This window comes from Eretmochelys imbricata, chromosome 8, assembly GCF_965152235.1.
Source record: "Eretmochelys imbricata isolate rEreImb1 chromosome 8, rEreImb1.hap1, whole genome shotgun sequence".
Classification (NCBI taxonomy): domain Eukaryota; kingdom Metazoa; phylum Chordata; order Testudines; family Cheloniidae; genus Eretmochelys; species Eretmochelys imbricata.
The window spans coordinates 10,220,577-10,248,163 of record NC_135579.1 but is presented as its reverse complement, the minus strand read 5'-3'; the positions used below and the strand labels follow the sequence as shown (position 1 = coordinate 10,248,163).

At 39.5% G+C, this 27,587-nt stretch overlaps 1 protein-coding gene across 1 annotated transcript in view; it reads left to right on the top strand.

The window, feature by feature from the left end:
• Positions 1-27,587, top strand: part of SPOCK1 (SPARC (osteonectin), cwcv and kazal like domains proteoglycan 1) — a 458,564-nt gene that overhangs the window by 268,086 nt on the left and 162,891 nt on the right. Inside the window, exon 4 of the mRNA XM_077824201.1 lies at positions 6,658-6,772. Coding sequence (XP_077680327.1) covers positions 6,658-6,772 — 115 coding nt within the window. The remainder of the gene's footprint in view (positions 1-6,657; positions 6,773-27,587) is intronic.

Below are 27,587 nucleotides of genomic sequence, written 5' to 3'. Positions count from 1 at the left end.
AGCAGGCTTTTAACTGACATTAAGTCCTGTCTTTTCTATCTTCTCTTCACCTATTATAACTGCACCTCATTTCTATAGGTTTGTCAAGCAGACTCTTATTCCCTCCCGGGGGAATTCTGCACCACCGCACAATGCAGAATTTTGCAGAAATGAACGTGCATGCAGAATTTCCTTTCCCCCACAGAAATGGGCTGCAGTGCTACTAGCTGGCACTAGGGGCCACTGGACCCAGCAGAGCTCAGCTGGCACATAGAAGATACTGCTGGGTGGGAGGGGAGGGAGCTAGAGGTTTTCTGGAAGCTCCAGTTCCCAGCATGCCCTGAGGGAAGGAGAGGGCAGCACACAGGAAACTCCATGCAAACCTGGGACCAAGCATCAGGCTGTTTCTCCCTCTGGATCCCTGGGCTCAGGGTGGGGGGTGGGGCGGGGGGAAGCTGTGCAGGTATCTGTGGAAGGAGGGGCCCAACGTCTGGGCTCTGAAGGAGAGGGGGTGTGGGTATCTGCCCCAGGGGGACACTGCAGCTGGGCTCTGGGAGTGGGTGGGGAAGGGGCCAGAGAAACAGGAACTGGGATTGACATATGGGTTTCTCTACTCCTGGGGTAATTTGTGTGTGTATGTTGTTGCAGACGTACTTGCTGACGGGTATTTTGAAATAAATTATCAAAATAATTGAAACTGGTATGATAATTTAGTGTTATTTTGACCAATACAATCTGCAGAATTTTAAAATATTGTCTGCAGAATTTTTAATTTTGTGGTGCCTAATTTTTAATTTTTTGGCGCAGAATGCCCACTGGAGTACTTATTATTCATGTTCTTTATCATGTTACTTGGCAAGGAAACCAACACATAGTCCTTTACAATATCTTTAGCCTGGGTAGCCCTCAGCAATGTCAAAAGGGATCGTATGTTGGTTATGAGAAATCATTTTTGAAAGTGCCCATACAAATGAAAATAGATGTTTCTTTCCACAATACTGATCTCTTTAACTGCTCAAACGTTACCGTTTCTCTAAAACACAACAACAGTACAGGGATTCAATAAATGCTAACAACTTGATTTGTTGCTGTTTTGTTGCATTGTGAAAATAATTCACATACATGTTTGAAGCATTTGGTCCTGTGGTAATTAAATTTTAGCTGAATTGATTTCTGTATGCAAATTGCTACCAGTAATTATGTGGCGAGAGAGAGTGAGAGTTAAATATCTGAGTACACTAGTTGAAGACATACTCTCCTCAAGACCTGCGGGGAGGGGTAATGGCAATTTTCTCTCTAATGAAGCAGAATGACTTATGCTGACTTTTGCAGAAGCAGAATAAAAAACGTGGTTATTACTTGACGTTGATATTTTGGGGATTTCTAATCTGCTCTTTCAAGCAAAGTATTTTGTAAAAACAAGTTTATTAACAATATTATACCTATGGCATCAAAGGTTACAACCAACCACGCTAACCAAAAAATATTTCTTATCAAATCAATGCCATGACTTAATGAACCATAAGATTAAGTAGAATAGGAAGAAGGAGCTTCGTGTCTAACAGGTATCAACAGACTGCAGTTGTTTTATGGTAGTTAGAGCACAGTAAGAGATTAGTATTTAGGACTCCTGCATTCTTTTCCTGCCTCTGCCATTGACTCACACTGTGACCTTGCGCACACAAATGGCAGGGTAATCAGATTCCTAATTTTCTTTGCTTTAATGCTAGTATATGCTCAGAACTCACTTTGGTTATATTTTACTTCATCTGTACTGGGAGCCAGGCTTTTTGGAGGAAGAAGAGAGCAGAGTTTTTTTAAACTGAATGTGCTCAACAACAAACACAAAGGACACGTCTATACTAGGAAGAATGGGCTCTTTTAAAAACAGGGTTGGCTAACACATCTTAAAATCCTAGCATAGATAAGGCAATTCTAGTTTTAACATGGTAGCTGGTCAAGGTAAAGCCTAAATGGTAGCTTGGGGTTTACGTCAAGCAGCTAACAAGTGTGAAAACTAGAACCGCCTACACTAGGATCTCCGCCTACACTAGGATCTTAATAAATGTTAAAAACAACTTTTTCTTAGTCAAGTGATGGCCAAATAGTATAGGTGTCTTGTTTTCTCAGTGGGTGCTGGGCCTAAGCCCATAATTCAGTGTATGATTGTGCGGAATTGATTCTGGAAGCTGCCTGTTTCATGTTGACCTGCCCCACATCCATTGCCTATTGGAGTCAGTAGTGAGCTGCTTATTTCACCCTGTGCTCTGGCCAGTTGCTGGGCTGCTGTGAGTGAGAGAGTAGGGAATGACTCAAGACCTTGCTGCCTCAGTCTGAAGTTCAGCCTTAGGCATTATAATGGTTTCATGCCTAGCAGGGAATAGTCCAGCGTAATGAGTAGTGGTCTTCTGCTTTGCCCTAACTCAGCTTTTCACAGGCTTCCATTCTGACCCCACCCCATTCAGACCCCATTCTGCTTGCTTGTACAGTCAGGGACTGTGCCTTCCTCTGTGTTTACACAGAACGAAGATCTTTGTGGGCACTGCTGGAGACAAATAATATATAAAATACAGAACTACATTTCAGTGTCTCATTTAAAATAAATGTTTTATTACCATGCTCTATTGTGATACAAAATGAACTAGAATCTTTGCATTATAGACTTCAGGTCCCATTTTCCAGTTCATCATAACTTTTCTTACCAGATGGTCTTGTTTTCTTTTATGCTGAGAACAGTTCCAAGAGGACTGTGTGAGGCAACTGCTTTTGACATTTCATTTTTCAAAAGTCTTTTTGTTTTGGAGTGATCATAGCACTTATTGTCTGGCAATTTTGAAACCAAATGTGTTTACATGTCATTTTCTTTTTGATTGCCTGGCTTTTTTATATAAACTTTACTAAAAATGTGCGGGTTTGGAATTTGAACTCTTCCCAAAAGAATGGTCATGAAAACAGCATCAAGGTCATAAATCTGCCCTTGTGAACTAGCCGTACAAGTTTTGCAGAACTGCACAGCCGCTGCAGCAAGAGATATTTTATTTGTTACCACGCTTCCAAAGTTACATATGTGAAAAATAAGTTTGCTCCGTTGGATTAACATGACCCTGATCTACAGTATAGTCTTATATTGCAACCCTATGTGTGCATTGCTACTGCCCGAATCCCAGCAGTTCCTATCAGTCATACGTCTTCCTTTATAGTAGTAATGTGTAAAAACAGAAATGTAATGGAAAAGTGTCTCAAGTACTATTGTTAGCTCTTTGCCAACAATAATTTATATTGTTAACCTGGAGCTCTTGGTGACAAGTATTGGGGATGCGGAGAGAATAATTGGTGGTGTTCTTCTCTTCTCTGACTAGTGGGGGAAGACACTCAGAGTGTAAGTGCCATCATTATTTTCATAACAATGCCCTGTAAAAAAGAGATGCTAACATACTGTTAGGAGGTTGTTAATGGCTTGATACAATCACTACTGTTTATTTCCCAATTAGTTTAATATCTCTAAAAGGGAATCGGAGGAGTTATAGATTTAATAAGGTGCATACATTGCTATAAATAAATAATGAAAGGTCAGATGAAAATGAAATGACACCTGTGTACTACGATGTACCCACTTTGCTTTTCAATGACTATGGCTGGAATTCTGGTTCCATGCTCACAGCTTGAATAAACTGGCATTGTGTTGGGGATGGAAACATCACACATGAATGGAAGCACTGCACCTTGGCACTTTTATGCAGCTAATCTTTAGAGCCAGCGAGCTAAGGCCCAATGCTGCTTGACCTTCCCACAGAAGTTTTGTGGCTGTTGAATCTATACAGGTACTGGACTCGTTAGCCATGCCCTCATCACTCCCTGGGTTGCCCCAGAGAGCTCTCCTTTCTTGCTCTGTCAGATAGCTAGAGACTGCAGGGTTTAGATGCACAGCAGAACTGGCCAGAAAATGGAATTTCCTTCCAGCAAAAGTTTTGATGTGGGGAGAGAGAGAAGCATCGTGAATTGGAATGAGAAGTCAAACATTTGAAATTTTTCACAGGAAAAATGTGTTTCAGAATATTGATGTTTCCCTTGAATGCTTAAGGAATTTTATTTTTGTAATAAAACTGACCTCAGATTTTTATTTTAAAAAATTACTTTTTTCCTGCCCTTTCCCCTCCCTTTATTTGTGTATTTATAATTTTGGTTCTTAATTTCAAAGACTTCACACTCATTGCTGTAGAACACACAGAACTGTTATGTCAAATATGGGTTTTATATTTCATCTTATTCCCAAAGGCCATCTGCAGATGATGAGCATCTGCTCCTAGTGTTGTAGAAACCTGATTCACAAAGCATGATCTTTGATTGGTATGTTTTAGAAATTATTTCTTATTTTGTACCCTGTCTATAGGGATTGTATTGCATAGCATTAGTATAACCTTCTAAATTTCTTTAATGTTCTAAGACTCTAAACTCTTTGGCAATCACATTTTTGATTTCTCGTACCCAGTATAGATTGCCCCTTCTGTTATTCTTATTCCCATTTGAGAGAAAAAATATTGAAACACAGAGAAGGTGTGAGTCTGTAACTGAAATAGAATCCAGGAGTGAAATTCTGGCCCCACTGAAATCTTTAAACACAAGAGCATTCAATACATGCTTTCTATACATATGAAAGTTCTGCTGCACCATTCCCATACTGACAACGAGGAGTCCAGTGGCACCTTAAATACTAACAGATTTATTACTGTATATCTATGCTTGTATCTGTAATTTTCACTCCATGCATCTGAAGAAGTGGTTTTTTTACGCACGAAAGCTTATGCCCAAATAAATCTGTTAGTCTTTAAGGTGCCACCGAACTCCTCGTTGTTTGTGTGAATACAGACTAACACAGCTACTTCTCTGAGACTTGATTCCCATACTGGAATCCTCTATTTTTTTGTGAAGAGTATTTAAACATATTGTTTCCTTTTTATTAAAATAGATTGTAATGTGACACTGTTTTAGGATTTAGTCACTTTTACAGCTGCACCAATTTTTATCCTTGGTTTCAGAATTCACGTGCAGATAAGTAATTGTACCTTGCAAAGATGAGTATTACAGATAGAATTCTTCGGTACCATTTTTTATTTGTTGAGCACTCACTCTGTGTTTAGTGCCATATACTTCATAATGGCCCAAATCCTGTTCCTATTACTCATGCCAAACTACTATTGATTTCCCTGAGTAAAATCAGCAGGCTTTTATCCATAAAGCCAAGTTTATCCCTACCATAATTTGGGTTCAATTTAGTTCATGATCCTTGCTTGCAGAAGCATACTAGGTAGAGACAGACAATACAATATATTTGCTTAATGGAAACTCATTAGATGTTAATAGTATTGGAAACTTATGCCCTTTCTCCCCATTTCACCTTTTCTATCTGTTTAATGGATTTAGGAGCAAAAGCTGTTTACATTTTTTTTTTTTTGTTTTTAAGACTTCCAACGCCTTGTATTCCTCTAAATACATACGCAGTGGTTGTGCTCAATTGCCCGTCACAAATCTGTAATGGGTGTTAATGTGGTGAGCTCTTGCTGCTCTGACTGCTTAAACCAATGCAGAACAGCTGCAATGCTTCGGCACTGCAGGAGAGCAAAAGAACCCTCTGGTTGTTAGAAATACATTTGCTGCCATGTGGAGAACGTCAGCGGTAATTGAATTGGAACTTAAAAATTACTCCATTTTTTTTGTAAAAAGTAATATCTTTTTAAAAAAAAAACTTCCCTGGGCATCAACCAATGATGGGAAAAGCAGCCAGGGTAATTTGACATAAACGCCTTATGTGGAGTTCCAAAATGAAAACAAAAATGTTTCAAATAAGCAATAAATGTGGGAAGGAAGGGGATGCGAGGTAGGAATTAGGGGAAATCTTTGGGAGGAAGAAGTAATAAAATTAAAAGTCCAAATAAAAACGATATAAAAATAATTTAAATTAGTTGGAGATGCAACCTTGCCATTATGTTTGGGAGACCTAAAATCAAGATCCTGACCTCTTCCGTGATGTGCTGGAGGGGAATCCTTAGGGCCTCACAGAACCCACTCATTAACATTCTAGCTGAGTCCAGTTCTGGGTGCCACATTTCAGGAAGGATGTGGACAAATTGGAGAGAGTCCAGAGAGGAGCAACAAAAATGATTAAAGGTCTAGAAAACATGACCTATGAGGCAAGATTGGAAAAAAATGGGTTTGTTTAGTCTGGAAAAGAGAAGACTGAGAGGGGACATAACTGTTTTCAAGTACACAAAAGGTTGTTACAAGGAGGAGGGTGAAAAATTGTTCCCGTTAACCTCTAAAAATAGGACAAGAAGCAATGGGCTTAAATTGCAGCAAAGGAGGTTTAGGTTGGACATTAGGAAAAACTTCCTAACCGTCAGGGTGGTTAAGCACTGGAATAGATTGCCTGGAGAGGTTGTGGAGTCTTTGGAGATTTTTAAAAGGAGGTTCAACAAACACCTGGCAGGAATGGTCTAGATAATACTTAGTCCTGCCACGAGTGCAGGGGACTGGACTAGATGTAGATGACCTCTCGAGGTCCCTTCCAGTTCTATGATTCTATATTTATTCCCACTAGTTGCATGTTTATTTGAATTGGGAATGATGAGAGAATTTCACTTAAACTCCTAACTTTGTTATTTTTACATTTGTTTTTAATAGCTCTTGATCCATCCAAAGATCCGTGTTTGAAGGTAAAGTGCAACCCACATAAAGTGTGCGTCACTCACGACTATGAGACTGCTATTTGTGTAAGCCGTAAGCAGCTGGTACACAGGTAAGGATGCACTGTCTTTACATTCTATTATGCCCTTGTAAAGTTCCATGGACACCAAAATTAGAAAACTCAAAAGAGAACATTAAAATGGATTCTTGAGACATTCTTTGAGCATTTAAATTACATTTTCTTTTGTTGCGGAGTATAACATTTACATGTATAGTAACAGAGGCTAGAGCAGGTTTGGAACTGTTCCAGAAAAATCCGATGTTTTGGAACACAGGGTACCGACACTGCAGCATACCTACTACCTAGCTCTGGAAGAAGTTTGTTCAGACAAAACACATGGTGCATAGAAGCCTGAATTCAAGAAATATGAAAACGTTCCAGATGCTGTACACTTCTACAATACAAATCAATTAAGTATAAACCATTAAAAGCAATAGCAAACAAAGGGAATTTCTGGTTTTGTTTTAAATAAGCAAAATCTGTGCTTATTAGTAAGATAAGATTGGAGGTTTTGATGGTTCTAGGAAGAGTAATCCACAGATAAATCACAAAATTACAGAAAGCTGCAGGTCCCTGAATTATTAAATTAAGGGCAAATTAAATAGCAGGTACTTTAAGAACTTTGGGATTTTTCAGATGAAACTAAGGGTTTCTTTGCTGTAGTGTCAGCTGACGTAACTTCTCCTACACTTGAGTTAACTTCTTCTGAGTTAGCCTAACTGGAGTGAGAGCCATTACACTGTAAAACAAAGCTCTAGGATTTTTGATTGGATTTGCAGCACCAAAAGGCAGAGTCTCCACTGCATTACAGAACTCCACTTTTAACCCATACCTGCTGATAGCTAGTGAGCTCCAGTTTAAAGCACCAGTTAACTCAAGCTAGAGACTTCTGTGTGTGGACTGGAGTCAGGTTAAGGGCTATACTCGAGTTATATCTTGAGCTAACGCTGCAGTGGAGACAAGTCCGAAGGGACTTAGGCCTCCAGATCCCTTTGAAATTCAGGGGGGATTAGGTGACTGGCTCCCCTGAAAATTCCACCCCAAAAGACAAGTTGCAATATACATTGAAAGATAATCAGAAGAATAAAACGGAGTAAGAAAACCTTGAACATCAGTAAAGGAACTTTAAAAATGAGTGTTACTTTACTGGATGCAGGTGGGAAAGCTTTAAGGAAGGATGAATATCCTGTGATCTTGGAGTACTTATGTGATTGTTTCCTGTCCCATGCTGATGCTTCTGAGCCAAGATATATTTGCTTGCTCAGTAAAACATACTTATCATAATCAAGCTTCATTCACAAGGATTACAAGATCCTTCCTACAAAGGCATGGGATCAAGCTGGCATGACTTTGGTATGAGATGCTGATGGCAGTCCAGAGATAAGCCTGGAGCAACAGGCTAAGCTTTGGTAGAAAGTGTCAATGTTGTATTGTCAAATAGAGTTTCCAAAGAAATACACTTTTCAGAGGGTGCCTGCATGTCACAGTAAAAATCATGTTAGAGGCATTCAGTTTCATACACTTATGTCAGATCCAATATTTAATAAATACCAAATAATTATAAAGACCTCTCAAGAATGTTGTCAAGAATGGAAAAGACTTAGGCCCCAGTCTTTCAGGGACAAACGCATGAAAATTTACTCGCATGAGTAATCCTACTGAAGTCGGTGACTACTCACATAAGTAATGTTACTCACACATGTGTTTGCTGGATCAAGACCTTAATATTTGCAATCTGTTCTCCAATTTCTTTCGTACGGTTAGGGAAAAATCGTTCTTTGAAGAGCGTTTTGTCCAATACATAACTGAATTCTGGTGGCAATACATGGCTCAGACAAGTAAAATTATTTTCTTGAAATATATTTTGCCTGATCATAGAAAGCTAAAGTGGACAAAGTAGTATTTTTAACCTGCAATTTGGAGCATAAAATGACGCTTGTAAGGTTAAGTGCATGGTTGTATGTAGCGCTTGTGCTACCAGGAAGTTTTGCATATTATGCAACCGCACGTCACACCTTAGAAGAAATTGAACTGCTTGTATATCACAAGTATAAATAAAATAAATGTTGAGCAACATAGTTCCTGGGCTATTTCCAATATTTGTTGTCTCAGAAGCAATCAGACAACTTGGTCAAAGTGGCCCAGAAGGAACAGTACGAAGTGGAAGCTGCATGTCTCAGAAATCAGTCTCAAGTTTATGTGATCTCTCTAGCATTCCTCTACTGCCTGCAGCCATTTCAGGTAGACTTTGAGTACCGCTGTGGCTATGGTGACCATTTTTAATTCTTTTTCCACCTTGCTTTGAAAAAGTCTTCAAACATTTTCCAGCAAGTTTTGTAGTACTGTGAACAGTCCTATTGATGCACGGTAGGGGCGCTTGTGTCACAGAATAGCTCTCGCTCTCAAAATCTCCAGCTAGCTAATTTCCTCAGAGGCTAAAAATATCAGTAAAGACTGTAGCCAGCCAAATTCTTTGAGGACTTAAATCTATTGACCCAATGGACAATAGAGAATTTTGCCCTCCGTCTCTGTATTTTGAGACTTTGTGTTCTTTTGGCTGTGCCTGACCAGAATACTATATTAGAGAGACAAGGTGGGTGAGGTCATATCTTTTATTGGACCAACTTGTGTTGGTGAAAGAGACATGCTTTTGAGCTTAGAGTGTTTGAAAGCTAGTCCCTCTCAGGAACAGAAGTTGGTCCAATAAAAGATATGACGTCGCCCACCTTCTCTCTAATATCCTGGGACCAACACAGCTACAACACTGCATACAGAATACTGTATGTTTGATACCAGTCTCATTTACGCCCATATAAATCAGGAGCAACTCCAATACACTCAGTGTAGTTACACCAGTGTAAATCCAGTTTGGCTGAGAATGGGGCCTGTCTATCTGTATATATAAAGTAGCAGATATGAAATAACACAGCATCACAATGATTGTATTGTCCATCCTTCTGTGTGTTCAGGTGCACTCAAAAGGATTTTTCATTTCATGCATCATTATTAACTTGCTGCAGTGGCTTTACAAAGTATGTAGGCTCAGCACAAAGAAAATGAGAGAGCAACATCTTGGGGCTGGAGCAGCAGATGAAGCTACAGTGATTTGCACCAAGTGATGATCTGGCCTGTTGTGTGGTTACTGCACAGTGAAAGTGTATCTATTCCATGCATAATGTAGCTAACTTTCAAACCACCCACAGCAACACCCAATAATGCTGCTTCATTTTCTTTGTGCTGTGGTGCATGCTTTGTTAGGCACTACAGTAAGTTGGTGGTAATTATAAAATTGACCTAGATGGAAGAATATTCATTTACACAAGCTAAGGATCTGGTCCTGAGACTTCTTACCTACAATATATGGCATTATAGGTATGCATAGTGTTTAACAAAGCACATAGATTAGATAAGTCTCTGCCCCAAGGAGTTTACCATCTAAATTGGGCAGACCTGGTACAAACAAAGGCAAGGGGTAGCAGACAGTTGTAGCAGATCAGTGACTGAAGAATACCTAAAAGAGATGGGTTTGAAAGTCTTCCTATATGTTCAATAGGCACACGATTCATAATAGCGACTTGTGAAACCGTGTAGCTGGAGCAAACTTCCTTTAAATTGGACAAGATTTTTCAGGAAAATTGTTAATTGGTTTGAATATACACAAAACACAGTAAATAGCTCTTTAAGAGATATTTACTTATCTACGTTGCATTTTTGACACAACACTTTACAGGATTTCAGCCTGCTCCTCTGCTTCTTCTGTGAATGCCTCTCATAAGAAGGAAAGTTCTGGGAAACACAGAGAGGACAAAAAGAACTGGCAAAGGAGTAACAACCTTGACCGGAACTTTGAAAATGCTTTATTGGACCCATGTAATTTGCGATTGCTAGTTAGCTCATCATCCCAGAGTGATATATTGTAAATACCTCTGTACTCATAAAAGTCAAGCTGTTAGCTCAGTATTCGCCAGTAATACTGACCATTGTTACTGAGAGAAGTCCGTACTGAATGCCTCATTAATTTATTATTATTGTTGTTATTATTATTATTTTATTTCAAGATCTGGAGAAGTTTACCAGATGAAACATCTATCCCTCTAAATTCCACATCACAGGATTAGGCTGACCAGGAAGACATTGTTGACAGCTATATTTATTCATGAGCGAACTAATCTCTCTCTCTCTCTCTCTCTCTCTCTCTCTCTCTCTCTAAAATATCTTTGGGTAATACACTAGAAAACTGTGGTTTCTGGTTAGTTAGGGTCCTGTGGCAAAAAAAGCTGTGAAACCTGGCTACAAGAGGAGTGAAACTGTGTATGTTTTGTACCACTGCTGATTCACATGCTAATTGTTTGGCTTAGGTTGGATCTGAAAGGGAATTCAGGAAAGAGAGAGATTAATAATAGCAAGAATGCCAGTAACTAGGCTGCTTTCAAGGACTGATGGTAGAGGTCAGAGTGCTATATACACATCTTTGATCACAGCAAACCCACTGTTGTTAGAGCGTTTCTGAAAGGTTACCCAGATAAGAAGCATGGGCTGTAACAGCCTTGTTACTAGTTTTCTGTATTGTACAAACATTTACCTTTTGCTTTTAATGTGTGTGAAATGTGGAGCCTGTCTACCTTGACACTGTTGCTTTAATCTCCTCTTCGTCTCTTTGCATGTCTGCGCATTTCTGCTGCTTGCTTCCATGTTCCGCCAGTCATGCTAAATGCTATTGAGATATTGGCATGAATCCAAGCATTCCTCTGCGGGTAGTTTCTTCCTGTACTGGACACCTGACTAGTGGCCTGCCCAAGTTGAGGGAGTGTTTGTTTCTTACACAATCTCCTGTTTAACGCTAAGTGATTTACATGGTGATGTTTATCAAAGCTTGAATAAGTAAGCAGTCTGTATTTTGATGTGTTGTAACACAATCAAACCTGGGAGATGGTAATTAGCTGTGGAGCTAGTAATAGCATCATTTGTTCCCCAGTTAGTTTTATGCTGTGTTGTGGTTGTTGGTTTTTTGTTTTGTTTTGTTTTTTGGATTCAGAAAATAGGTTTTTTGAAGGTGATATTTAGAAAAACTGTTCCCACAGGGAACTGAAAAATAACGTTGCTCAGTTGAGTGCACTAAGCATTGGTATATTTATCCGTGCATCACTGAAATAATTGTACTTGCTTTACGATGCTTACTATTTTATTGGCTGTTCTCTACAAAGGCCGACCAGCAACTTTAGGACCAGAGGCCCAAGATAAGTGATAGGGCACCATTGTGCTGTATCTTTTTTGTTTTGTCTTTCCTTTTCTTTGCTGAGAGCAGCCAACCAGCTAAACTACTACTATTTCTCATTTATTCTTGTTCCAAAGGACAGTGTTTGATTTTTGCAGATAAGTTAGAAACATCCTTTTCTTTCTGTTTATGATAAAACTCGGGAAGGAGCTTGGGAAGGGAAGCATGATCCCTTATTTATGAATATTCTACCCCATCACACCACAGTCACAGATTGCCATTTGTCATGAGTATGGTCCCTGGGTTGCTGTAGGAAATATTATCAAATTTTGCAGGAAGTTTGGAAAATCCACAGGAAAACATGTATTATTTATGTTGCTATTATTTAATATTAGTAAACACAAATATGGTAGTGACAGTTCAGATTGAAGCAGGACACACCCCATCCACCCACAATATAGGCTGCATTGGATATGAAAAAAAACCTGAGCAGAGTCCTGAAGTCTTTTCTAGAATGACAAGTTCTGTAGTACGTAGTCCAGGAACTTTATCCGTGAGCGCTGGGCCTCCAGACATTAGTTCGTTACGATGACAGTGCTTACCCTCCCATTTCTTAAGACTGATGTGCAGATTAAAGAGTTAATGTCTACAGTGCTTTGGAGATATAAAGCGCTATAAACATGCAAAGTTGTTATTATTTATTACACCAATGTTGCTTATGAATTGTGGGATATATATGCAGGCTTGTTGCTGTAGGGTTGCTTATGAGTGCTGAACATTGATTTTTCTTATCTGCCAGTATTGATTTTTGCTTTAGAAGAAAGAGCATTGAATTATGTGATAAAACCCACGCACATTAAAACACAAATTGCATGGACTTATTCAAACAAATATACTGTAACATAAAAAACAATTGTCAAATGTTGAGCCTGTCCTACCTTGCGCTATCTTGGTAAAATTACTGTAATTGTCTCTGAATGAAAGCTCTAAATGTGAATAGAATATGGTAAATGATATATTGTGTAGTTTGTAAACTCTCCTACGTTGCTCTGTCATTACTATTTTTCTTGCTAATATCTAATCACTCGTGGTACATTATGCAGCTCAACTTTGTAACAAAAGCAAATGCAAGTGCCTACCTACATCCTTTTATGAGAGCCCTACCAATCAAAGAGAAAGCTGTCTTTGACATCAGAGCAGAGTACATCACATGACATGTAAAATATCAAGACCTCAGAGAAAAGCTTTAAAAAGTATTTTATGAGGGAAAACAATTAAAAAAACAATCATAATTGTAAGATTAGAACAAATAGATGCAATTAATCACAGTGTTAATTGCACTGTTAATAATAGAATACCAATTTAAATTTTTATAAATATTTTTTGATTTCTACATTTTCAAAAATATTGACTTCAGTTACAACACAAAATACAAAGTGCACAGTGCTAATTTATTATTATGTTTGATTACAAATATTTGTACTGTAAAAAAGATAAAGAAATAGTATTTTTCAATTCACCTCAAACAAGTACTCCTTGTGCAATCTCCTTATTGTGAAAGTGCAACTTACAAATGTAGAATTGTTTTTTTCATAACTGCATTCAAAAACAAAATGATGTAAACCTTTCGAGCTTGCAAGTCCACTCAGTCCTACTTCCTGTGCAGCCAGTTGCTAAGACAAACAAGTTTTGTTTACATTTACAGTTTTCCACACCCCTGAGTGATGTAGTTATGCCAACATAAGTTACTAGTATAGATCAAGCCTGAGAGAAAGGGGGAAAGAAACTGCAAAACCTGTTGAAAGGGAAGAAGGCTTGAAGTAAAGGCTCTCCAGAAACTGAGGGTCAGCATCTAAGCAGGGTGCTATGTGTGAAAGTCTGGACCACTTCTATAACAGAGGACACTGAGAAACTGTTCAGAGGCAAAAGGTAACTTGTATTAGAAAAGAGAATTTAACTAATATAGAAGTGAAAAGTTTGAGGTTGCATCTTTATGTTTATTTCTGTGTAACTTGTGTCTGCTTTTCCTTACTGCTTCCTCTGTAAATCTGTGATTTTTCTATTAAATATATTTATTTATTTTTGTCCCAATCTGGTCTCTGTTGTGCAAACAGTGTGGAATATGTGTCCCAAAGTGAACTGAAAACTGTTGGAGGGCTGGTTTTACTCTTTTGGGGGGGATGAACCAAAGGGGAAAAGTCTGAGTGCGTGGTAGTTAAGAACTCGGGAAGGACGGATTTGGGGAGACTTGGGACTGGAAGGGCTGTTGGGGTCACCCTGCAAGCAGTAACTAGGCTGGTGGAAATCAGGGTGAGGTCTTGTGCTTGTGTCAGGGATCTGAGCCAAAGCTCCACAGAATAAAGGCATCCCTGGTTACAGGCAGGTGGTGACCATACCCTTTACTGCTCTGGGTAATCCCCAAAACCTCACACCTATCCTTTGGCCATTCCTGTCTTTTAGCCTGTAAGTTCTAGTTAGTCCCTTTTTGTGTGGAAAGCCCCTTGCATGTTGTGGGCATGAACCAAAACAAATTATAACAATAAAAAGCTGGTAGAAATGTCTCCTTTTCAGCAACCCTCAGGAAAGGACTGTCATCCAGGATAAGAACAGTAAAAAAGAACATGCAGGGCTTGATGATATTTAAATAGACAAATAACTAAAGGAGTGTGTGGAATCCTCTACCTGCATCCCCCTGCACTTGGGGGAAGAGTTCAGATTGCTTGCGCATCATTAACTTTGGCAATTCTTGACTTTTGAGTGTTTAATCAGCAACTTTAACATTCTTCTGCTGTCATTTTTTGGATCATATCGTCATTATTATTAATATTTAAAATAGAAGCATCATACCTCTGAGCCCATGCACCGGTTTTCAGCATGTCCACAGGCACAGGTTTATAAACTGTCAAAATCAGGCTTTAGAAGCCACAAGGGTATAGTTGTAGAGGCTCTCCACTTCTCTGTCAGTGCCACCACTTTTGACTTTGTCATTTTTCATTTGTTATTGTCCTTAGCAGCTGGCTGACTTTTCTGTGAATAGACTGACTTCCCATACGAACCAGGGTCTGCAGTCTTTACTGGGCTTGCCAGGGCTAAGGATATATATCTTAAATAAAGACTGTTGTGTTTTCAATATGTCAAAAATCTTAACCATAGAATTGCTGCCAGCAACACTGTAGTAATATTTTTTAATGTGTCTGTATTTTTGCTGTTTATCTGTATCTGAAATTTATTGAGTAATCCATTCATTCAGAAATTATTTAATGTTTACAAATGACCCCTGCTGCTGTGTAAATTATTCCCTATTTATATAATAACCTACTTACTAGAGATTCTAAATTTATTGCTGGTTTGGGGGGTTTTTTCGGTGTAGAGGCCCCAGGACATGAAGTGAATGTGTTGAGTAGAAAAGTCTTTTTTAGTGCTAATAAAAGGCTTGTTTTTATAAGATTGGGATTTATGTTTACAGGAAAAGGGTTTTATAAAAGCCTTTCTTCAATTTACAACATCCCACTATATTGGAAAAAGTATTAAATGTTCACCCCTTTAAAATCTGCCTTTGGGTAAATGGTATTGCAAATTCCTATTGCAGTGTGTATTATAAACTTAAAATATTTTGTATGAAATTTGCAGATTAGCCCTTCAAAAATATTGCATTTCATTTGACACAGGTCAGCGTGTTAAGTCATTTTCTTTACAATGCTGTATCTGTTAGACATGAATAATGTGTGACACACACAATCTCAATGTGTACATAATTTTAAACACAATCAAATAGAAATTGATCATTATTTTGTGCAAAATGTTATACTTTTTATTCTTAAGGTACTAAAGATTCGCTTAGGATTTATCCAGCAGCCCTCTCAATACAGTCAGTGGAAGGTATTTATGTTTATGGGCCAAATTGAGACCTAGAGGCAGGTTCACTCTTCCCTGTGTGGGGAAGTGCACCCTTCTGGACTTGAGGGACATCCTTGCCAAAGGGAGAGCTTCATTCCCTGCGTGGGTGGCAGCTTTCTTTTCCAGAGTTCCGCTGGAGAGAGTGGGTTTAAAATATGGTCCACCAACAAAATCTACCTAGGAGAGGCTCCGAATCAGCACCTCTCCCTGCCACACTGGCCTTGCCTCTCCAGACCTACCACTTTGGGGGATGCACCAGTGCGGTCCAGGTTGCTTATTGGAGCAGAAGTTACAGGTAGCTTGCACCATTGTAACCCTTGTCCAGATAGATTTACAACCACCGGGGGCAAATAAACCTGGGTAGCCCCTGTGGCATTGAATCTGGCTATTAGCAGAAAAAGTTTTAACACCACTGAAGCAATGGAGAATTCACCTGGTCTGAAATTGCCCCCTTTGGAGTTATGTAGCTAAATCCAGTGGAGCTTTTTTAGTTAACTTGGGAAGAGTTTGATGGAGTTGATGGTAAAAAGGGAGCAAGTATTTTTTTATATGATGGAAGTTGTTATCAAATTTAATGTTCAATCTGTTGCTTCTTACTGCTTTAACTTTTCAATTTTCATCCTTCTCTTTTTTCATTAATAAGCCTGCGATTGCCTGCTTAGCTCTCCAGCAGAACTCAACAAGAGCTCGACCTACTGATTTTCAATTTAGTTATTTTATATCCGATTAATTTGACCAATGAACCATGAATGACATCATTTATGGACATCAGCCACAAAATCTATTTCAAGCTCTGAACATAGGAATTAATAATGCTTGTCTGAAATTAACCCAAAACATTTTGCTTCTTTAAATATGTCTGTTAATTTAGCATGGCCGAGTCTCCATTGTTAACCTTGTAGGGGAATATTTCCTGTTCATACCTTCTTACCTACTCTATAATTCACACTGACGACTGGGAGACTAACTGCAGATGACTCAGTTGTGAAAACTAGCAAGTGAGAGAACAAAATTTGGTGGCAGGTTGCTATGCTCTAAATGGTTTGGGCTGTGCCTATCTGCCTTTCTCACTGGGAGCCACTGTCAAAATCAAGGCCAGGTGTTCAAGCTGAGAGTCACAAGGCCAAATCCTGAAGAGTACTGAGCACCTGCAGCTGACACTGAAACTCATGAGTTACATTTGCTCAGCTCTGTACCTCTCAGGATTTAGCTCCCTAGATTCCATGGTCTGGTGGCTTATGGCCATGCATTCCAGTGAAGGGCTCTGGACTCTAGAATTCACTTCCACCAATAGGTCCACAAAGCCTGAGGTTTTATAACAAGTCCTAATAGTTAAACTATCTAATTTTTCCAGGCCTGAAGGTCAGAAGCCCATTGCATTTGTTTTTTGGGGGGCAGGGTTTTGTGTTCTTTTCTCTCTCCTGTAAAAAATCCAGTAGTGCGTATTTTATTAAGGTATGTTTATTCTAAGATGCAGAATTGGGTACATTTTAGTGTTCTTAAAATAAAAAAAATAATAATAAATGTACTATAGTATATTCTGAAATGAAGCTTAATTAACATGAGACTTTGCTATGGATCTGGGCTATTAAATCTTCGCTGAATAGTGGGATGAGACTGCTTGGAGGACTATGAAGTTTGCAAATCAGTGACATGAGGATTTGCAAGGGTCCATTATACTGCAATTGTATAGGGTTTGTGTTCTCCCTAGATCACACGTGATCCATCGGACAGGTAAATACATCATATACAATGGTCACAACTTAAAACATCAGCATTTGCCAGCAGATACCACACAGTTATTTCCTGTTGTAACTACAGTAGGAAAAAATGTGATAACTCAGATTTCACTTACAGTGTAACTGCTGGCTTTATAATGGCAACCATTCTAATTAGGTACAGTATTTAAAAATATGAAATTTTGATCTTGATTCTCCCTTAGTTTTTGGGTTAGTTTTTAGTCAATAGAAATTTCTGTATAGCCATTGAAGTCTGTGTGGTTAATTTGAATGCACAAAGAGGGCCCTCTAATTATCTTTTAGATTTAATGTAATTTGAGAAAGTTAGGGGAATCAGATATAGGGCTTAGAATAGAAGCCATCTTTCAACTTTGACTATTGCGTTAATACTGTAGTATAGCACTTCCTGTCATTTCATTGGCAGCATGAACTCCATCCATTATTGTGACTTTCCAACCCACAGACCAAGAGGCAAGACTTGTTCAATGAATTAGCTCCTTGTGTTGATAGTATGATAAAGTCATGTTATGCTAGGGGCACACAAACCATTGATAGTATATAGCTGCCCCCAAAATATTTCAATTACAAGTTTGCTTGTTAAAGGTAATAGTGTTGTTGTAACGGACTTCACTGAAGTGTTTGACTTGGTGCCACATGAAGTTCTGATGAAAAAAAATAAAATTAACATGGCACACATTAAGTGGATTAAAGCTGGCTGAGTGATAGGTCTCAAAATGAAATTGTAAATGGCCAACCATCTTCAAACTGATAGGTTTCTAGCGAGGTACTGCTGGGATCTGTTGTTGGCCCCATGCTATTTAATATTTGTATCAATGACTTGGAAGAAAGCATAAAATCATCACTGATAAAGTTTGCAGATGGCACTAAAAATGGGGGAGTGGTCAATAACGAAGAGGACAGGCCACTGATACAGAGTGCTCTAGATTGCTTGGTAAACAGGGCACAAGCAAACAAAGAGTTTTACTATGGGAAAATGGAAATGTATACATCTAGAGTATACAACAAAGAATGTAGGCCATACTTACAGGATGGGGGACTCTGTCCTGAGAAAAAAATGACTGAAACAGATTTGGGTTTGGTTTTGGGGTTTTTTTTGTTTTTGTTTTTTTTTGGATAATCAGCTGAGCATGAGCTCCCATTGCAAAGCTGTGGCCAACAGGGCTAATACAATGCTTGGGAAACGGGTGATTGAGAATCTCAAGTAGGAGCAGGGAGGTATTTTACCTCTGTATTTGGCACTGGTGTGACCAGTGAAGGAATACTGTGTCCAGTTCTGGTATCCACATTTCAAGATGGATGTTGAAAAATTGGAGAGTGTTCAGTGAGGAGCCACAAGAATGATTAAAGGGTTAGAAAGCATGCCTTATAGGGATAGACTCAAGTAGTTCAATCTATTTAGTTTAACAAAGAGAAGGATCACAATGGTCCCTCCTGGTCTTGGAATCTGTCAGTCTATATGTGTTCAATTACGAATTTATAAGTAGGGAAAATGACACATTCTTTTCTTCCATAACTGTCTCAAGACACTGAACATGCCTGTGTTCTAGGGGAAGTAGGAAAGCTGTTGTGTATCCTGGAGCCGTTCTCTGCTGCTTTCATTGTACCAAATTGAAATAGCCATGCTGCTTTCATAGTTTTAGTTTGTTTTAAAACATTTGAAACAGAATTTAAATGAATGGAGTGATGGTAAATGGTACTGGATTGCCAATCCTGGAAAATGAAGTCCTCTGTCTGGGCCTGAATTGACTTCCACCAAAGCTTGTGGCAACAATTCCTAGTCTCCTTCTCTGTTTCTTCTCTCTTTTTCCAGTGGGATAGCACTATAGTATCAGGGCATCAATGGGAATAGGATCAAGGTCTTTTTCCAGAGAACCTGGGCAGTAACTGTGCAAGCTTTCCTACAGAGCTTCATTTTCCTAGAGCAGTCCTTTGCATACTAAGCAATAGGTAATTTCTCTTTGTTTATTTTGGTATTTTCACAGAAAAAAAGCAAATGCTTAAAAATATGTCTACTGTGGCAACTTCAGGTTCCATAGAACCTACAAAAAATTGCCCCAAAATCTTGTGAATAGTTGATATGGTCACTCTAGGCACTGCAGTTTTTTTGGCTGTACCATATGTTGTGTCTTGCAGTAACATTTACAATCCTCAAAATAAATACCATCTGACAGTTTCTCTAACAGTCCCTGTATTTAAATCCTACCCAACCTGACTAGAAGATACACACTTTGAAAGGCAATGTTTGTGTCCCCTTTTTGAGGGCTTGAGTTATCTCACACATCGTTGTTAACATGACTCTATACAATTTGACATGGTTTTAAAATAAAAGCCAACTTTTCCAGCTTGAGGCTGTTACAGCCATGTGTAATTTTATACAGACACTACCTGATCAAAAAAGAAAAATATACCCCTGAACTGCTTTACCATGCCATAGATTGGAATCCCAATTATTTCTGACCATATAGTATATTTTATGTTCTCTTTATTTTGGAAATTGATATTTGTTTGTGTTATGCATACACTGGCACACAAGATAATATTCTTCTCTTTAGATCTCTCTCATTCTTTGCTGGAGTACTGTAATACGGGGTAATGGTAGACTACAGACAGTGATGATTGTGACTACGGTAGCTTTCCATTGAAAACCCACTTTTGACCTAAACTGAAACAATCTTTTATAAATTTCTGGTGGATGGTTCTCTGCCAGAGAGGACTGTTTTTTAAAAGTTTTGGAGGTGGCATTTGAAAAATCAGAGTTACTGCACTTTTGTAAAATTGTTCTAAGAAAATTGGGACATCGTCCTTATTAGCACTGCTTAGTAGGTTCTTTGCAACTTAAGCTTTAACATGTTAAACTGGGAGTTGGTGTAAGACTCCCAGTTCTGTCTTAAAGTAATATTTAAGCTGTAATTGCAGGTGAATTGATCTAAAGGACTGGAGGAAATGTGGCAATTTTAAACTGCTGCTTCTTGCCCTTTAGGCAGCAATTTGTGGGCCTCTGGGTATGTCAAGGTTCCTTCCCCACTCTGAACTCTAGGGTACAGATGTGGGGACCTGCATGAAAAACCTCCTAAGCTTATTTTTACCAGCTTAGGTCAAAACTTCCCCAAGGTACAAAGTATTCCACCCTTTGTCCTTGGATTGGCCGCTACCACCACCAAACAAATACTGGTTACTGGGGAAGAGCTGTTTGGACACGTCTTTCCCCCCAAAATACTTCCCAAAACCTTGCACCCCACTTCCTGGACAAGGTTTGGTAAAAAGCCTCACCAATTTGCCTAGGTGACTACAGACCCAGACCCTTGGATCTTAAGAACAATGAACAATCCTCCCAACGCTTGCACCCCCCCTTTCCAGGAAATGTTGGATAAAAAGCCTCACCAATTTGCATAGGTGACCACAGACCCAAACCCTTGGATCTGAGAACAATGAAAAAGCATTCAGTTTTCTTACAAGCAAACTTTTAATAGAAATAAAGAAATCCCCCCTGTAAAATCAGGATGGTAGATACCTTACAGGGTAATTAGATTCAAAACATAGAGAACCCCTCTAGGCAAAACCTTAAGTTACAAGAAGGATACACAGACAGAAATAGTTATTCTATTCAGCACAATTCTTTTTCTCAGCCATTTAAAGAAATCATAATCTAACACATACCTAGCTAGATTACTTACTAAAAGTTCTAAGACTCCATTCTTGGTCTATCCCCGGCAGAAACAGCATATAGACAGACAGAGACCCTTTGTTTCTCTCCCTCCTCCCAGCTTTTGAAAGTATCTTGTCTCCTCATTGGTCATTTTGGTCAGGTGCCAGCGAGGTTACCTTTAGCTTCTTAACCCTTTACAGGTGAGAGGAGCTTTCCCCTGGCTAGGAGGGATTTCAAAGGGATTTACCCTTCTCTTTATATTTATGACAGGGTACTTCAAACTCAAAAGGCATTGTGAATTTCATGGGATAATTAGGCCCACTCTCTGTTGTTAAACTAATATGGGAGTATTATTTCCACTTTAATTTTTCAATAGAAAATGAGCAGGAAATTGTCATTGGGCCACAAAGCCCTGCTCAAAAGGTAGAGCTCATGGGAAATAAGAAAAAAGGTCTGAATAGCCTAGGAGGAAAAAATAGGATAGAAATAATTAATTGAACAAATACAGTCAAAATAGTGGAGAGAGAGAGACATTACCTTTACCCTGTAATTTCTCCAGCCCTTCTTCACTGGATTGTGTTTCATAATGAAAGAATATGTTGCATAAAGCTAAAAAGGTGGGATTTTTCAGAATTCTTCCCAATAAAACAGTGGTTCTCAACCAGGGGTACACAGAGGTCTTCCAGGGAGTACATCAACTCATCTAGATATTTGCCTAGTTTTACCACAGGCTACATAAAAAGCACTAGCTAAGTCAGTACAAACTAAAATTTCATACAGACAATTACTTCTTTATACTGCTCTGTATACTATACACTGAAATGTAAGTATAATATGTATATTCCAATTGGTTTATTTTATCATTATATGGTAAAAACGAGAAAGGAAGCAATTGTTCAGTAATACTGTGCTGTGACACTTTTTTGTATTTTTAGGTCTGATTTTGTAAGCAAGTACTTTTTAGATGAGGTGAAACTTGGTGGTATGCAAGACAAATCAGACTCCTGGAAGGGGCACAGTAGTCTGGAAAGGTTGAGAGTCACTGCAATAAAGGACTGACACTCCAACGGCAGTAAGCCATGCCAGGGTATGCATTAGTAGGCTGCTGGTGAACTTCTCAGATGGCTGCCAGCCTTATGTCTCTCAAACCACCCATGGTGTGCACCAATAGCCTACTAATGCCTCTTCTGTTATGGCTTATTGCTGTGCTGTGTTGTATTTGTGCAGATAGTGAAAAGAAAATTAACTTTTTATTGCCCAGAATCCTACTTTATAATGGCTAGCATGAAAGGATAATGCCTAGTCATGATAGGTTTGTTCCAGTAACCCTGTCATAGCTTTATTACCATAATAGCTATAGGAAAATGTTAACTAAAAATTATGTGTCTAGAATGATGTCTTATTAAGAATGTTGTCTTATTAATTTACCTGACATCCATCTTCCAGCTCTAGATTCCTACTCAGTCTTCTTTCATTAAACAAAACAAAAATTCCTAATTAGTTGACTGTTATCAGCAGTTAACAAAACTACAGAGGACTAATTAGCTTTGGTAGTAAAGCAGATGGTTAAAGTCTTTGTTTTATTCTCCTCCTCCCCCACCCCCATACACACAGCCACTTTTATTTTCCCCAGTGTGGCAAGAAGTTGAGACACTAGGGATACTTACAGACAGAGGAAATACCCGTGCCTCATCAGACCGATGCCTCCAGTCTAGTAGCCTTCTCTGAACTGTCCAGACCCAGATGCATCAGAGGAAGATGCATGAAGCACCATATTTTCTGTATCCCCTTATGCATCCTAACACTTCAGTTGCTTTTTTGCTTGGCACATTGAACAGAGAGGGGTTTCTTGCCTGAGTGGTTGGTTAGTTAGTTAACATGTATAAATAATTCAAATTAGTCTTTCCAGTGTGCATTACCTTACTCAATATTGAATGTTTTCTGCTATTGGACGGCAGAAGGGGAAGAATCAGGGATGCTGGAGATAATGGCAACAAGGAAGAAGAAGAGGAAATAGTCAAATGGGGTGAAATTCAAAGGAGGGAAGGGCTGGTTTGGAAATTGGGAGAGAGAGCCCAACTCTGCACGGGTGCTCTTCCTCTGTATTAGAGCATTGTCTGATTTTTATTTGTTTATTGACTTTAATTAAATCATCTGAGCTATCCAACGTAAAAAAAAGTGTTTAAGATATTTATATTTATATATATATATATATATATATCTTTGTACAAATCCTGTGAATATTTTAGGCTATGTTATATTATTTCCAAATATATCCGTGGCAGTCTCCCACTCCTTTTTCACAAAATAAAACATGCCATTGTAGAAGGTGCTATAAAATGCTGACACTTTCAAAAGTGTAAATATTTGGAGATATTGCATTTGAATGGCAGTTCGAGCCTCCATAATTTGGGTGACATCTGGAGCAACATATTCGAGGAATACGGACAGGATGGTACATAAAGCAGGGTTTGCCAGGCTTCGTGATTCAAGGTCACCTAAAAGAAATTTTAATAGGTGGGTAGAAATATATCAGGAAATTTCTTTCCTGTGATTTGTGTGTGAGTGCATATACAATTATTGGGATATTTGGGGCTGATGTTAAAAATAATATTCATATTCAAGTTTCCCTAAATATGTGTTTCAGCACTCACTGTCTCCAGACTGGATAATGTGGGTTCACTTAGTGCCACAAGTTAATGTAATTATGGAAATCCCATCTGTTGGTTTGGGACTTTCCCAAGGCTCTAGTCACCTTTCCTTAAGAAACAGCCTGATATGAGATGGTTAATGGTCTTGAGGACTGAACGCTGAGAATGGCATGGATATTGATGGCTCAACTCTAGTATCACTGAATATGTTGAGAAGCCTACTCTGCAGCCGTCGGAGAAGGGAGGGAGCATGAGTGTGATTTCAGCATGTGTAGACATACCCATGCTAGATTTAGCGAGGTTGTGTACCAATAATAGTGAAGCCACAGCAACACAAACCTGCCTGGGACCCTGGGGAACGACTCAGATGGCTAGTCCACACTGAGATCCCTGCGGCCATGGCTTCACTGCTACTGGTACATATGCTATCTAGGTTCACTTCGTGGATAAGAGAGTTGATTCAGGATTAGGTCAAATGAGATGATGAGGATGAAGCAGGGGGAGGCTACAGAATTGGTTGGATATCGCTGTTAGCTAAACTCATGAACGGCTAAGGTAGGAGATTGAGAAGTAATGGACAGAGAGAGCGTGATGTCGAAGTCAGAAAGGACGAAAGAAAGGGAAGAAGCAGGGATGCTGGAGATAATGGCGACAAGGAAGGAGAGGAGGAAATAGTCTGATGGGGTCTACATGAGATGCAGTTTCACCATAAATCAACAGTACTGAATAAACAACAGGAGCATTAGGCTGTTGTGATACTAAAAAGAATGAGATTTTAAACTTGCTCAGCTCCTTTTAAAATTTACAACAAATTTGGTTATCATGAGTTGTTAATATCCATTTTTATCCTGGTGTGGATAACAGCTTTCAGATTTTATTGAAACTTACCCTTAACATCCGATTTTGACTGCACTCAGAAGGATCGGGGGGGAATTGTTTTTTTTCTACACTCTGTTCTTTCTTAGATTCATAGATATTTAGGTCAGAAGGGACCATTATGATCATCAAGACTGGATAATAATAACCTCTTTCTGTACAGAAATCATATATGAATTCTTTGGCAATGGACACTAATTATACAAATCCCCTACAGTTTAATCTTGTGTAGCCTTGTTTAGAATTTTAACAAACCTCCCTCTTAATAAAAGGTGTCCAAAGGGGCAATCATTTTGCTAGCGCAGCTTGTAACCAATTGTTCGTACCACCGTGATGGGTGGGTGTGGGTGTGTGCGTGCGTACGTGTGCACACCAGAAGTACTGTGCAGTAATTTTAGAAAAAAAACATTTAGTTCATTGCCTGAAGGGCAGTGAATTATTATAGTTTTATAAAAAATGCATTGACTTTCTTGTCACTACCAGCAATGTGTCAGTTTCTGTGAAGATTGCGTATTATTCGCCATAGGAAGAGAAAAATCAACATAATGAAGCAGAACACAGTTGAACTGAATGTCTAAGGATGCTCTCCCCTCCCTTTTCCCCCATGGTTGCAAAGTGACTAAAGCTTTCTGGCACCACACTTCTTAGGATATTAGTTCTATAAAGTGCACAAGTAAGAAATGTGTTGTCTGTAATCAATGGTGTTTGTTCCAGCAGTGGAGTGAGTTCTGCCAAAAACAGTATTGTGAAATTAAAGTAAGTGAAGGAGATGTAGAAGTAGCTGGGTGTCAGCTGAATATTACTGGCATTTCATCCCGTTCATCTCACTCAACAGCTTCACATAGATGTGGAATATTCTGGAGAGAAGATTGAGCCTTGTGGGATTCTCCATGGCAGGGCCTTGATGCTGGAGAAACAGTTGCCCATGATGACCCTCTGGGTTTGGCCCGAGAAGGACATTCAGCCCTGACACTTCTTGGAGGCAGGGCCAGAGCATTTGAGCACCAAGGGTATTCATTAGGATGCTGCAGAGAGATCCACCAAAATTTATGAGCTATGAAGTCTCTCTCTTTCATTCTGAGCTGTGAAGTCTTTCTTTTTCATTACTTCAGACCCTCTCTTTTTAAGATGAACCAGGTGTTGGAAACCCACCAAGCATCCCTCTCTGGAGAAATGAGAAAAGCCTATTCTTGTGGCAAGAGAAGCACAAAATGGTGGCAGGCAAGCTGGGGAGCTGGAAGATGGTGAAGAAATGTCTATTTACACATTTTGACCGAGGTTCATATGATATCTTGCCAAAGAGCTGAATTATACAGTCACTTACAAAGCCACCTAACCACATTATATGTGGGGCACAGTTGATGACAATCAGCATTCCTCCTCACTCCGCTGGAGGGAAGGAAAGCGGCAGCTCATCTTGAGAGGGATAGCTCGGTGGTTTGAGCATTAGCCTGCTAAACCCAGGGTTGTGAGTTCAATACTTGAAGGGGCCATTTAGGGATCTGGGCCAAAAACTGGGGCTTGGTCTTGCTTTGACCAGGGGGTTGGACTAGATGATCTCCTGAGGTCCCTTCCAAGCCTGATATTCTATGATACTTGACTGTCTCTAGCATCACTGTCCCACCACTCGGGCCAGCAGTCGTGACTTTCTTACAGGGGGAGGGATAGCTTAGTGGTTTGAGCATTGGCCTCCTAAATCCAGGGTTGTGAGTTCAATCCTTGAGGGGGCCATTTAGGGATCTGGGGCAAAAATTGGGGATTGGTCCTGCTTTGAGCAAGGGGTTGGACTAGATGACCTCCTGAGGTCCCTTCCAACCCTAACCTTCTATGATTCTAAGGAGCTTTAAATCTGGTTCCACCCAAGACTGTAAGTCCTCAAAAGATCTTACAAAGCCCTCCGACAAAGAGAGGCAGACCTGATCTGCCTGATATTTTAATACTAAAACAGCAAACAGAGTTGCCTTCTCCTTCTTTTCTTTTTTCTTTTGAAGTTTGGGGGGAAATATAAGCTATCGTTTTACATCACAAAGGGGAACTAAAACCAAACACCAAAAATGTGTGGCATTTACTTTGCAGTTCACCGCTGAGCATATTATGCCAATGTACTGCAGCTTATACAGTGTGCAAAATCCAGTGTTCTGAAGTCTAACACAAACACAGGAGTTAGAGGATTTCAGCTTTAATTATAAATTTCCTGCCATCTCTCCGCCGCCTCTGAAATTACAAACTCTTGGTGTTATTTTTACATAGTTTTGTGTCTGAGATTCTCTTTTAGCTTAGTATAAAGATAACAATGAAAAGGAAAACAATTCTCTTATGAAAATGTATGAGAGCTGGAAGCGTTAAGAAGCTCTGTTGTTTACTCAGTAGACCAAAATGGCTTTAAAATATAGAGGGTGTATATTTTATATTTTGGCCTTTGTACTTTCCATTCCTACCTATACCATTGCCTTGTCCTCCTTTGCCCCCTTTAAGGAAGTGCCAATAGGCCCAAGCAGAAAGCAGTTTCTGTAGTCCTTAGGGCTCTCCAAAGTACCTCAGTCCCTTCCGTACTCTTTGATCTTCTTTCTTCAAAAACGCCTTAGTGCAGGGGTTGGCCACTTGTGCCTCTTCGGCTTCCCCCTTGCGGACAGCCGTTTTTGGGGGTGGGGGTGCAAGGTGCAGGCTCAGGCCAGGAGGCGTTTACACAGGCAGCTCCCAGCCAGCGGCGCAGCAGGGCTCTGGCCCCACACTGTTCCCGGAAGCAGCTGGCTGCTGGCACGTCTTTGCGTGTCCCTTGTGGGGAGCGAGGCAGCAGGTCTCCATGCGCTGCCCACACCGC